Source organism: Carlito syrichta, unplaced genomic scaffold (genome assembly GCF_000164805.1).
Source record: "Carlito syrichta isolate Samal-C Ts95f unplaced genomic scaffold, Tarsius_syrichta-2.0.1 Scaffold309017, whole genome shotgun sequence".
NCBI classification, from domain to species: domain Eukaryota; kingdom Metazoa; phylum Chordata; class Mammalia; order Primates; family Tarsiidae; genus Carlito; species Carlito syrichta.
Genome location: NW_007253113.1, coordinates 612,070 through 626,700, shown reverse-complemented (window position 1 = coordinate 626,700; position 14,631 = coordinate 612,070). Strand labels below are relative to the sequence as shown.

Here is a 14,631-nt window from a genome sequence, read left to right as displayed (position 1 = left end):
TCAAAAAAAAAAAAAAAAAAAAAACTAAGAAATTCTGTTCATTGTGTAGTTTTCACTATCTTTCATCTGGAGCACACATTACAGATTGTTAAAGAATTTCTCATTTTTTTCCGTACCTGTCACCCAGAAGTCAAGGTTAGTACTTTGGGAATTCGTTTATTCAGTGTTTTCTCTTTGGAGTGAAGTTCTTCAGGGGAAACAGCTGTCAATTACCTTACTTTTCAGTTTGTTTCATAATTATTAACTGTCTACAAACTCACCACATAATGCATGTTGAGCTCTCTCTGTACTGCTTACTGCCATCTTACCCAAGGGAATCTTGAAATCCTTTCTGGACCAGTAATTCAGCAATACACATTATTCTTACCCACTCAGTCAGCACATGTCCCAAACAAACTGCCTCCCATGTGAGAACAGCTTTGTGCAGAGATCAGGATTTCACACCACATGTCTCCTTTATGCTGGGCAGAAGGTCAGTGTCTACGTTATCCTGACCACAAGGATTGATGAGGCTTCTTTGAATGTATTTCGATGTAGTTGATGGCCTGTATTCTCTTAAGAGCAATTCTCCAGGTAATGTCACTACTGTTTTTAAAGGCTCTTTGTACTACAGACGAATTGATGAAGAACAATTACACATTTGTCCAGGAGACTACGAAGATAAGTCTAAGTCTAGGCTATGCCAACTGATGCTGTGGTAATAGTGGAAGATCAAATGAAAATACTGCTATTTGAGAAAATAAGTTAAATTTTCAGGTTCAGTTTTACATAGAAATAAGGTAACGTCTTAGATAGTTGAGTCTGACTAACCAGGTCACTCAAACAGCAGCTTGAACTTACAGATAACTTTTACTTTTTTTTTTTTTGAGTTGGAGTCTCACTCTGTTGCCCAGACTGGAATGCAGTGGCACGCTTCTGGCCACCGCAGCCTCAACCTGCTGGACTCTGGCGATCCTTCCACCTCAGCCTTCCAAGCAGCTGGAACTACAGGCGCACGCTACCACACCCGGCCAATTTTTTGATTTATTGTAGAGATGAGGTCTCACCAAGTTGCCCAGGCGGGTCTCGAATTTGCGGGCTCAGGCAATCCACTCACTTTAGCCTCCCAAAGTGCGGAATTACAGGTTGAGCCACTGAGCCCGGCTTTTACTTTTCTTCTTGGTTGATTAAATAAGCTAGACTAGGTAGGTTAGTGCTCTCTCATGCACGCTCTCTCTTTCTCTCTCGATATATATATATATATATATATCCTATTATTCCCTGTTCAACTGAGTACTATTGAATAATTTCTTCTTGGCCTCTGAAAGAAATTTCAGACGATTACTTGGCTTTTTTGGTGATTCTCACATAATAAATGTCGTCTGGTCCCTTTCAACCACAAGAACAGGCTTGTGTCAATAATTTAAAAGTCTTATCAAATGTAATGTTGAAACTGAAAAAAAAGTTAATTCAGTCTAGAACTTCTCTCCTCTCCCCTCTCTCAAGTGTGAGTCTACCTCAGTTTCAGAAGGCTGGGATGTGTGAAGCAGGGGATGGGGTAGAGACAAGGGTGTCTGTGATTCCCTGGCCTGGCTCCATCCTCTCCTCCACTAAGTTGCTGGATTGAGCCCCTCTCTGGGGGTTACAGAGTAGGCAGAAGAGGGGAGAGAGAATTGAGGAAAGACCTTTCTTAATAGACAGGCTGTAATCTTAGTTGACGTGAGGGTAAGAAACATTAAAATTGCCATCTTGACCTCATGGGCCACTCTGGCAAATTTCTCAGGAATCCCTGACTGTCCTATGGTTGCTGTCCTTTGGTGCAGGTCACACCTCTTTTCTTTTCTTTTCTTTTTTGAGTTAGAGTCTCACTCTGTCGCCCAGACTGGAGTGCAGTGGCCACTCCCGGCCCCCGCAGCCTCGACCTGCTAGACTCCAGCGATTCTTCCGCCTCAGCCTTCCAAGTAGCTGGAACTACAGGCGCACGCTACCACGCCCAGCTAATTTTTGATTTATTGTAGAGATGAGGTCTCGTCAAGTTGCCCAGGTGGGTCTCGAACCCACGGGCTCAGGCAATTCACTCACCTCAGCCTCCCAAACCTCTTTTCTAGTCTTCTGCTTATACCCCCGCAACCCCCAACCTGTAAACTTCTGGAGATCAGTTTCTTTGGGGAGTTTTTTTGTTTCTCTGAGTATTCTTCCTGAGTGATTCTTCTTGTTTGACTTCTACCCACAAGAAAGTAAATCCTATGCAATCAAGGTTTATTTTCTGACTTGCCTACTGTGGTAGCTTTGTCACCTAGGACAGTGATAACACATGGTTATCAATAAGTTTTGGTAAGTCAGTACCTATTTTTTAAAAGTACAAAGGAGGAAGAGAATAACAAAGGGAAGAGTTGAGGAGAGCAGAGGAAATCTCCCTAAAGAGAAAGTCTAGCGCTTGAAGACTTGAGAGGTGATGATGAGAGGCTGTGACAAAGACTATCAAAGCCCTTCTATTCTTGGTGGTTGTATGCTAGACACCATACGTGAGCTTTTTCGTGGCTAGACCCAGAGTCTGATGATGCATGCTGAAGCGAGGCTAACTACTATACTTTATAAGGCTACCAGATTGGAATGAGTAGTGTGTGTGTGTGTGTGTGTGTGTGTGTGTGTGTGTCGGTGGGGGTGTTGCTATGTTGCTCAGGCTGGTCAAGTATAGTCTCTAGTGACAGACAGGCTTGAGTTCCATTCTTGTCTCTGCCACCTCTACTAGCTCTGTGGCCAGGGGCAGGTCATTTCACCACTCTGATACTGTTTCCTTATCTTTAAAAATGGGAGTAATATTATCTAGTTTATAAGTCTATTATGAGAATCAAATGTGAAAATGCATAAAGAGCACCTACGAAGCTGAGATCCAAATGGTCCAATCTGAGAAGAAATGCCATGATCAGAAGCAGAGTAAGCAATCAATCTCAAATTAAATTAAGACCTTTATTTGCATGTTTTAATTCCCTGAAGGGGAAAAAAATGACCATATCAACATTTTTTTATGTCACCATTTTATCTTTTGTCCTCCACTTATCCCACATCACAATTGTTCACCTGTCTCTTGTATTTGGCACATAGTAGGCCAAATTATCCTTAAAATCTATATTGTTTAGAAAATATTTTAGTATTTCCCAAAAATAACTAGTCATGAAACCTCTAGCTTTTCCCTGCCTTTCTCTTCTCCATCAGTTAGATGACCAGTCACTAGGAAGACTGGCAAGAACATAGGTTAAGAAATTCAGTTCTGCTTGACAATGTCACATATTGCTGATCAGAACTAGCTCTTAGAGAACATGATTCTGTCTCCTCCATTCAGTTCAGCACTGATGGGAGCTGTCTTCTGACTTAATTGAGTTTCTAGTGATAGCATAAAAGGGTATTTTTAATTTCAGTGAGAAATTTTTTTAAATAGCTAAAGTAGAAATGTAGAGATGGGCTAGGAAGTTTTTAATCTCCTCGTCTAATCTCATGGTCATTTCTGAACTAGAATAAGCAAAGCATTTTGTCTGAAGTCATGTTTACTTCTAAACCCCTTCTTTCCTGGAAACAAAGGTCATTTTAATGTATCTCTGGATACTTGCCAGATTTAAAAACAATAAACGTTCACATCGAAGAAGAAATAAACAACCAGCAAACAAAGCCAGCAACCTCTATCACTAGGTCTGGCATATAACTTGCCTTCATTATATGTCATGACATAAAACAAATTATTGAATATTGAAGAGGCTTTACTGTGTTGTGAAGTATAAATGTAAGCTTGAAACAAAAAACACAAGTAGATATCTTGTTCACATGCGGAAATACACAATCAACGCGAACCTTTCGAAAACTTGGCTAAGGGGAATGCAAATAAAATTTTTTTAAATGCTCTACAAGACATCAAGAGACAAATATGTTCTTATTTAGTTATAGGTGAAGTTTGAAAAAGGGTTTTCTTTCAAAAACAAGACAAAACAAAGCCCTGAGAAATAAGGAGTGTTGCTGTACCAGCGTGCCACAGTGTAATCCCTATTCTCCTGCTGCTGATATCTCGGATATGCACTGTTACAGGTAATGTCCCACCCAGCTCTCACACCCAGTTCAACTTAATACACAGAACAAACATCTGTGAGAGCTTGTAAGGGTTCAGCTCTGGAATGGATAGGTGCTAGACATGACTATTACTAACCTGAGGCATGTGAGACCACACACAGGGCCTCTGCACTGGCTACATCCGCTTTCTGAAAGCCCTACACCCCCTGCTCTGGTCTCACGTACCACTATGTTCCTCAGGAAAATCTTTGGGACTCTGACCAGGCCATGACCCCTTTCATATGTTCTCATATCTGGATTGGCTTATGCAATTCTCTGATTGATGCCCATCTTCTTCATGAACTTAAACTGCAGAGGAACACTATTCCCAAGTGCCAAGTGCAATACCTAGAAGATAGAGGCTCCCAAATGTTGGTTGAACAAATAAGAGAATGTATGCAGGGAGTAGCAAGAGAGGACATTGAAGATTGTTAGAGGTCAGGCCACAGAATGTAAAGGGGACTTAATCTTGAACCATGGTGTAAGTAAATCCACGTGAACTTAATTACACCATGGTGTAATTTAATTTATCTAGGAGCTACATAGTTTAATTAATCTAGGAACTACATAGTTCTCTAAATGGCTTTAACTCTGACTTTCACATGACAAACAGGGTTCGTCCCATAGTAAAGGGATCATTCTTTGAATAAGCTGTGCAAGTTGATGCAGATTCTCAGTCTAAAAAAAAATCAGCTGGAGACCAGTAAAATAGACATAACCTCATGCTCCCTGGGAATAGAGACTAGGTAACATTGACCCTTCCGTTACCAGCCATGGACATGTATTCAGTCCTCAACAAACCCCCCCCCCCGCCCCCGCCTGTGAGAAGGCGGTAAAGCAACAAAGATGTCAAAATAGGGGCAGAGACATAGTAACACAAGGATTTAGGCAGCATGCCTGCCTCAGGTGTGTTTCTCCCCCACTGTGACCCTGAACAACACAATAGACGGAATCATATGAATTCTCCGTTCCCTGCACTAAACTTTGAGTGAAGATTTATGTCACATTACTTTCTGACCTCCAGAAGAGGACATTTAATCAGTCATTTTAATATGAATGGAATTCCTAGTCAAGTTATACTTTACTGGGATTCCGGTGATTCCTACCAGAATGAAGTCACATGGCTCTAGTCAGTGTCAGCGCCCGCTGTCAATAAATGGACTGGCAAAGGAAAATGTCTGTTGCTTGCAGGTAAGAGATGTTTTAAAAGGCTGCTTGCAAATAATTATTAAACTGAGATTTCTAGGTAATAGTAGTGTAGTTTACAAAGAAATACAAAGTTCTCTGAGTTTTGTTTCCTGGTTCTTTCTCCTCATCATCATTATGCCCATTGTTATCTTATCACCACTGTTAAAAAAAAATTCCTTTTTATTTACTAAGTCTCCCAGTAAATACTTTTGGAAGTCTGTTCTCAGAGTGAGAGAGAGAGAAAGGGAGGGTGGAAGAATCCTTTTCCTTCTTCTTTAGAAAGAACCCATTATATCTCTCAGTATCTCACAGTATCCGAGTTTTTTATTTTCTCCTATGCATTTTTTACCTTGTCTTGTCCTAAAAGGGATACAAGGTAACTTAAAAAATACATAACAATATAAAATTTTAAAAACTGATAACTGAAGAAATCGTTGTGTAGAAAGACAAAACCAAAAACTATCTTAATAACAGAAATGAAAGTATAATTCATTCCATGATTCATAGGTTCCTAATGTTATAATAAAACTGTTGTCCAGAAACACAGATGCTCTTAATGCAGGAACTGCCTGGGCTTCCTCCAGAAGGCATGGTAGAGCCCAGCCCCAGGAACATTTTCAGTGCAAATAAATAATGACTAACTTCTCCCAAGCATCCTGGCTACTAGACTGTCATCCAATGTGGGTCCATGGAAAAATGCCAATCTTCAACGCCATAAGGATAATTCTACAGTGACCAAGAATGTGTCCCACAACTCATTTCAAGGCAATCTAGAAATGCAAATGCATCATATACCTTTTAGTTAGTCTTACGCATTTTCTATTAATAGATCCTTGATAAGTGGTGGGAGGTAGTGAGCCAAGAGCTGCATCACTGCATAAAGAATTTGATGCTGGTAGCTCAGTGTGGTAACAGGAGGAGAACTGTAGGTGACTCTGCCAATGAGAAGTTATTACTCCACCATAAAGTTAACACCCCTGTTGATTGTTTACCACTCTCTTTGCCACCAGACAATTAGCCCTTTTTTGTACAGTTCTTTGGAACATAGTTCTTGATTTGTGCCCATCTGGGGAAGAAGATATTTGTTACCTTAGATCGACCTCCTTCTAGAAAGACCAAGGGAAATGGGACAATTGTGTAACCCATCAGAAGATTCAATTCACCTTGTTAAAACATACTTATATTACCAACATCTGAACTAAACTATAGATGACCTGTTTTATAGCTTCTAATATATGATTTTTGTCATTTACCTCAGGCCAGACACTTTCCTAAGAACTTTATATATATGACTCTGTTAATCATGGGACCATGATATAGTATCTCCTTGGAGTTAATTGGTAGGTTGCATTGCAGAAACAATGATTGCTGATCACCCCTGAATGTGAACAACTTATAGATTCATAAATCACAAAACCAATTAATTTATTTTATTTCACTACCCGTGTTCTATATTTAAGGTATTTCCCAGAACCAAGGTATCTGCAAAGCTGAGGTGCTATTCACTACTGACTAAAACTTGAGCATGAATGAACATACTGATTATTATACTGCAAAAATATTGTTGAAAATATCGTACACATTATACAACTTTCTTTTTATGAAGATTTAAGAAAAAATTCTTTTTAATCATAATAAAAAGAATAGCTGTTTCTCCAGAAAACTTACTGTTTTTATCTTATGATGGGTAACAATCACATAGCCTATATTTTGTATTTATTACAATTTACTACTAAAAAATTCAGAGCAAATGTGGAGCCTATATCTACTAAGAGTAAAGGATAGTAAGAAATATAGTTTGTCAAGAACAGCCTGGGCAACTTGGCGAGACTTCGTCTCTACAATAAATCAAAAAACTAGCCAACGTGGTAGCACACCTGTAGTTCCAGCTACTTGGAAGTCTGAGGTGGAAGGATCGCCTAAGCCCAGCAGGTCAACACTGGGGTGGCTGTGAGCATGCCACTGCACTCCAGCTTGGGCAATGGAGTGAGACTCCAACTCAAAAAAAAAAAAATGTATTTTGTGTATAGTACTATCCCCACTCAGGTTTCAACAGGACTTAATATATCTTTGCTAAGTATATTTTCCTTGTTCATGTTTTCTCTTTCTGCTTTTGTCTTCTTATATTGCATTTGTTTGTAAGCCACTTTAAATATGCTTTGGAACAAAGGAGAAATACATATGAAATATATTTAAAATGTATCACTTCAAGAAACATAAACATTATTTCAATGAAGTGTGATAAGATATTTTTGCTCTTCTTTAATTTTCTTTAATCTATCTTGCTTCAACTCCAGAGATAATTTCAAATAAACGTGAAAATGTCTTTCATGAGGGAAGGGGGAGAGAGGACAGGAAATAGAATGGAAAATGATGAATCATCAAAATGAAGATAATTTTGCAAGCTGACAATTGTAGTACATATGAAACCATATTTAGTGTGTGAAAATATTACATACTATTGTGAAAATCCACTATAAGGTAAGTTTCAGAGGACAGAGACACTGTATTCATTGTATATTGCTATATTCCCAGCATGTAGAATAGCTCTAGCACATAGTAGACACTAAAACAATATATTTTGAAAGTATGAATATAACATATTTGGAGTTAGGAGAACTGAGTTAATAGCAAATAAATGATGCCAAATATCATTTATATAACCACAAACATATAGCTTTTGAATTCAGTCTCCTCATTTATAATATGAAGCTTTTGAACCATGTACTCACTAATATTCTTTCCAACTTGAATATTCCATGCTCTTGTTAAATCTAACAGCGTAAACGTGAATATAAATATCTGTAACGATTTGGGAATTTTGTTTTCAAAATAGGATATCCAATCACATCTTCAATGGCCCTTATAGATGCAAGTACATCGAAGCCAAATGCCACCCCTCAATGTGAGTACAGCAAGGCTTTCCTCCTATTAATTCGAAAGAGACAATACTCACAAGTTTTACTATAGCTTTTATAACATTGAGATGTGGGCAAAAGGCTGTATTTTTCAGTGGATGTTGATATTTTGGTTTTGAGCTACTCTATGTTGACTGTATATTGATATGACAATCTCTATAATCTTAAAAATAAGGGTTGGTGATGTGCTATTATATTGTACCTTTCATTTGTCAAGAGATTTTAAGCTAACATTAAGATAATCTTCACAATACTCCCAGTGATCTGAGTTGGTGACAAGAACAGAAAAAGAAAGCAAATCAGTGACAAGTTGACATTAAACATAAACTACCGAGCTTTTGTTTAATATGCCAGGTAGTGTTCCTACACAGGAAAGCACATTTTCAATTTCAGATTTTCCCAAAGTCACACAGATTAAAAATTTATTGCATCAAAGCAAGGTTAAATTACAGCTTTCTAAAGAAGTTGGATTCTGAAAATAATTTTGTATTTCAGCCAGCATCTCCAGTGTGACCACGCAAGGCTTCAACGTCTCCTGGACCTCCAGTGGGACAGATGGCAAAAAATGTTAAGTATAACTGTGGGTCCCTTGGAATCCTCTGGCTCCCATTCATTCATCCAATGACATTTATTGAATGACACCTATGTGCTTTATTCAAAATAATATTCACAAAGCATCTACCACGTTTAAAGTTTTATTGTAGGTACTGGGAATACATTTGTGAACGAAACAGACCTGAGTTTCAAATTCTGGTAAAGGAGAGAGGCTAGTGGTGACAAGTGACATGGAGAAAACAAAGCAGTAGAGAGGGGCAGTGAGAATCAAGGGTGAAGCTGGGTTGCCCTTTTAAATGGAGTGGTATTGAAAGGTCTTATAGAGGAAAGTGACATCTGAGCAAAGATACAACCAATGAAGCTGAAAGGGCAAGCTGTACTTCTATCTGGGGAAAGAGCAAACTAACCAGAATATGCATATCACCAATAAAAAGGAAAAGAGGGAGCCCAGTGTGAGGTACAGAAATTGTTTCATTGTTACTCTTAATCCAACCAGTTAGCAGCAATGTCCACAGTGCTGCTTCAGCAGGTATGGACAGGGTCTGAGGAGGAAATCTACAGTGTCATAGGGAAATGGCAGGGAAGGTGACTGGAGAGTACAGAGGACACTGGATGCCACAGGGGCAGAACTCTGAATTGAACTGCTAGGCCCTTTGGCACAAAGAATAAATGTGTAATTTTTTTTCTTTTCTCATTTTATTTTATTTTTTTTTATTTTTTATTTTTGAGTCAGGGTCTCACTCTGTGGCCCAGGCTGGAGTGCAGTGGCACAATCACGGCTCACTGCGGCCTTGATCAACCAGGCTTAAGCAATCCTCCTGCCTCAGCTACTCCAGTAGATGGTAATACCGGCACTCACCACTACACTCAGCTAATTTTTAAAATTTGTTTTATTTTTTTGTTTTGTTTTGAGTCAGAGTCTCACTCTGTCACCCAGACTGGAGTGCAGTGGCCGCTCCTGGCCACCGCAGCCTCAACCTGCTGGGCTCCGGCGATCCTTCCGCCTCAGCCTTCCAAGTAGCCGGTATTACAGGTATGTGCTACCACGCCCGGCTGATTTTTTTAATTTATTTATTGTAGAGATGAGGTCTCGCTGCCCAGGTGGGTCTCGAACCTGCGGGCTCAGGCCATACACTCACCTCAGCCTCCCAAAAGCACAGGATTACAGGCTGAGCCACCTAGAAGTCTCACTATGTTGCCCAGGCTGATCTCTAATGCCTAAACTCAAACAATCCTCCCATGTTGGCCTCCCAAAGTGCTGGGATTACAGATTTGAGCCACTGCGCCCGGCCTCAATGTATAATTTCTCTAAGAAAGCATTTAAATTGTCCATTTAAAACCTTTAAAAGTATTTTATACCTAGTGGTTCAGTCACTGCTGGGAACTTATCCTTAGGCAATAAAGAGAGGAAAAAACATGCATAGTACTGCTGTTTGTTGCATTATTTATTTATTATTATCTCTCTCATGGACCTCAAACTCACAGATTTGGATTAATCATAATCTTCAATTCATGAAACACTTTCATCATTAGTCGATGCATGACCCTCTGTAATTCTTTTAATAAACATGTTAATAATGCAATATAACATAAACCTATGAATTCAGTTCTGCTATAAGAACTGAAAGACAGTATTCAAAAGGGGGAGCATAAAAAAAGAACCACAAATAAATGGAACTTAAGTGTCTGTCAAAAGTGGCATGGAAGATTACTGTAAAAAGAAGGGACTGTTCAGCAAATGGACCTGAAAATAGTAATTATTGATAAGAAAAACAAAAATTATAATGTATCCCTGCCATGAACAATATAGAAAAATAAGGTTCATATGGCTTAAAATCTTTGTCAAAAGCAAAACATTAAAACATGTAATGAAATAAAGGTAGATTTTTTTCTCCTGCTTCGGAGTAGGGAAGGGCTTAAGAAAGAGACATAAAGCACTCACTATAAAAAAGATTGAAAAATTAGAATAGAATTAAGAAACCTGCATTGATCAGAAGATATCTTAAAGAAAGTAAAACAGAAAGCAAGCTATAATCTAGGAGAAGATATTTGCCACATACGTAATCGAAAAATGATCAAGAATACGTAATTGATAAAAGATCAAAATTTTATATCAAAAGCATATAAAGAATGCCTACAATCAATGACAAAAAGCAACTGAAAATGAGCAAGAATGCACACCACAAAACACAGGGACTAGGAACATCAAAGAAATACTCAGTCCCTCTAGTAATCAGGAAATGTAAATGAAGACTAAAATCAGGAAATCATTTTACACATAATCAACTGGTAACAATTAAGAAGTCTGGTATTGCCTAGAGTTGAATAAGACTTATCCAACATCCTATCGACATAACTTTTTATATGTTGCTGATGATACCATCACTTTCATCATGTTTTGGCATTATGTTGTAAAGCTGAATATGTACTTACCTACAATCCAACAGTTCTATTCCTGGGTGTATACTCCCTCTAAAAATAGAATATGTTATACAAAATATACACACAATTGTTGAGGAGAGGAAACACTATTTTCTGGTTTTATTTATTGTTTATTTATTAAAGAAGTGGGGTACAATTCAGGATTAGGTATACAAGTGTTCATCGTACAGGTAAAGTTTGAGTCTCCCTTTGGTCCCCATTTTGCCTGGTTTGAGATCAGGTACCCTTATTGATGTTGTGTCCCTCACCTCCACCCACCCCAGCAGTATCCTGCTACTGCCAATCCCTTTCTTATAGTATTATGGTAAACGTTCAGGTCTACTTATGAGTGTGAACAAGTGGTACTCTGTTCTTTGTTTCTGGAAAACACTATTCTTATAGCAAAAACTTTAATCTAAATGGCCATAGGCAGGAGAATAGATTAAATAAATTGTGGTATACCCATATAATAAAATATCATAGAGCAATGAAAAATAAGTGAAAGACAATCTTATACAACAGCATGAATGAATCTTAACATTGTGTTGAGTCAAAAAGTAAATGCTGACTGATGACACGATATTTTTAAATAAAATTTAAAAACAGGTATAATCAAATATCATATGGCTTAGGCATGATATGTGATAGAAATTTTTAAATGGTACAAGTGAATAATAAACACAGCATTCAGGACAGCATTTGCTTTTAATGGAGATGCAAGGGATGGAACAGGCAGAAGACATTTATGGCATTATTTATTATGACCCAAAATCAGTGTGCATGAGTAGGAGTGAGAGGGTGTTAAGAAAAAATATATCCAGTAATGAAAGAACGTTGAATAGGTTAAGGTAATAACTCTATGAAATATTATGGAGCCAGTCAAAACAATAGCCATAATGTACTAAGCAAGTCAATATAGCTTAACATCTAGACAAAGGTTCAAGCTGGAAAGATTTTATCAATCAGATATAAATTGAGAATAAAAACATTAGTCAGACCAAGGATGAAAGGCTGTACATTTGTGCTATACAGTGTTAACATAAAATTGTATTGTTTGTAATAATCTCTGCTGAAATGCCTTACTTTACCTACATTGGTTGTCATTCTTTACTGTTGAGTCTAAAATACAAGTAAGTTCCATGAGACCTTTTATTTGTTTTACCTGTATCCCTGGTGCCTAAGATAATGCCTGGTATATAGTTTGTGCTCAACAAATATTGCTGAAGAGAAAAATGAATTAATACTTGTTTGATATGGGTGGAAATTATATAGCAATGGAGATAAAGATTTATTGGAAAACATTATATCAAAAAACTGAACTCCAACTTAAATTTATGCTATGATTATTTATAAATTATCCCCTGTTTTAATTGTCAGCATAATACAGTATCTGGTGTTTTCCTCTATTTCATGTTTTTGACTTTTAATTGGAATTATACCAGAATATAAAACACACAGGAACAAGGATCTAAACCTTTTTCTCTCTTGCAGTATCCTCATGTCTGTTAACAGTGGCAGACATACAGTTGCATTCAAATATTTGTTAATTGATGGAAAGGCAGGGTACATATGGGCAAACACAAGGAAGAAAACATGCCACAGAATGAAAATAGATGATCGGCTCAATTCGAACATTTAAACTCTTTGTTTGCTTTATTTAAATTTTTATTACTATATTATAGATGTCAGAAATAAAACAAGAAATTATTATCATCTTCTGCCCCAGAAATTGGAAAATTGAAAGGGTCTTACGAGTCTTGCTTTGTAATTTACACAAGTATATTCTTAGTCTTTTTTAGTAGGTTTAATAATGAAATGAACTACTGTAATCTTTCACATTTTCTGTCTCTTTCCATTTGAAAACTTCATTTATTCTGGGACATCTCTTTATCGTTCTTACCATAAAAATAGCCTTAGAAATTGTGAAATCTAGGAATGTATTTTAAAACCTACCAAATTATTTTTCCCTGGCCGTGTAGACCTACATTCTCACACGTGCAAGAATACAAAAGCTTGTTAACTAGTCACCATTTTTTAATCCATAAGCAGAGAGAAAAAAAACTCCTTCAGTAAATTGCTCTATTTATAAACGTTCACAAAGACACATTAGGATCCAGCAAGTTAATATTGATTACTCACTTCCAAACTATTTTTGAAACATGTTTCTACACGTTGGATTGTAATGTGACATCCAATATTGGATGATGCATTTGGCAAAGATGCATGACAGACATTGGTAATGGGATTTTTTTTCTCTCCCAGTATGTTTATTGCAATAGATTAATGAAATTTTCAGAGCCAGAAAAGGAATGATAATGGATGGATTTCTGGTGAAATACATATCAGTGTATCAAAGACCTCTGGGTTTTAGGAGTGTGTTTTATGGGATATTTGGCTTATGGATGCATTTTGTATAGCTCATGTATATTTTGGATGTCACTGCAAAATGCTGAGTACATTCAATTTACCTACATTTATAAAAATATGTTTTAATATATTCTTTTGTTGTCATTTTGCTTTTCAACTTGAAGAGGTCTAGGCTCTTCAAGAATATTGGAGAGGTCAAGAATATTGGAATCTAATTCCATTTTAGCGTCCCAATTCCTTACAATCTGGAATATAAATACATATTTTACTTTAAGCAACTATTAAATGAGGATACTCAGTCTGGTCATCTAAACACCCAAAATGTATAATATTAATGACATCCTGGAACATATTTTCATCCTGACACTCAGGTGATCAGGCCATGGAGCAGAAAATTGAATCTTAATTACTTTTTTCTATCTGGTTTCCCTTGCCATCCATCTGGTCCAGCAGAGCCTGACACCACATTGAAATCAGTCAGTCTGTGTAAGTTAGACAAATCGAAAAATGATATGAGTCTCCATGGGCCCCTGTTCCTCCTACTTACCCCTCCTACCCACCCCATTATCAAAATCAACAAACCCAAACTCAACATCAACACACACACTCACCCCTGGGCCTCAGAGTGCCTCTTACTGATCTCACAAGAAGATTTCATTCTGTTCATTGACCATGCATTCCTTATCTTTCAAAATTTATGTACGCTTCTTCCAAATCTTACAAATGTATTTTTATATTGCCCCTGGGCCTGGCTGGGTCTTCCTACCGTCTTGATAACTGTGCCTAATAATTTCATAGCAACCCCTTGTATTTCCCATAGGCACAAAGAGATTGAGGAGGGTCAATGGCAGGAACATAGCAATGCTGGGACCTAGAGCAATGCTGGGCCCTGTTTCTATTTTAGTCTGCATGATAATTCCTCAAGTCCCTTGGTTCCCTGTTGGCTGAGATGTCAGTTCTCCAGACCCAACATTTTTGTCCTCAAATTATCAAATCTCACGTGGCTTAGCTCATATCTCATTCTATTTTTCATCCTAAAACACTGTCCTCCTCCCGTTCTGTCACCTAGTTCTATTAGATCAGTCTCAAATTAAAGATATATTTC

At 37.6% G+C, this 14,631-nt stretch overlaps 1 protein-coding gene across 2 annotated transcripts in view; it reads left to right on the top strand.

The window, feature by feature from the left end:
* CD96 (CD96 molecule) overlaps positions 1 to 14,631 on the top strand; it is an 88,022-nt gene that overhangs the window by 62,357 nt on the left and 11,034 nt on the right. For both annotated transcript variants that reach the window (XM_008066593.1, XM_008066592.1), the window contains exons 10-11: positions 8,102 to 8,170; positions 8,679 to 8,750. In XM_008066593.1, the coding sequence (XP_008064784.1) occupies positions 8,102 to 8,170; positions 8,679 to 8,750 (141 nt within the window). The remainder of the gene's footprint in view (positions 1 to 8,101; positions 8,171 to 8,678; positions 8,751 to 14,631) is intronic.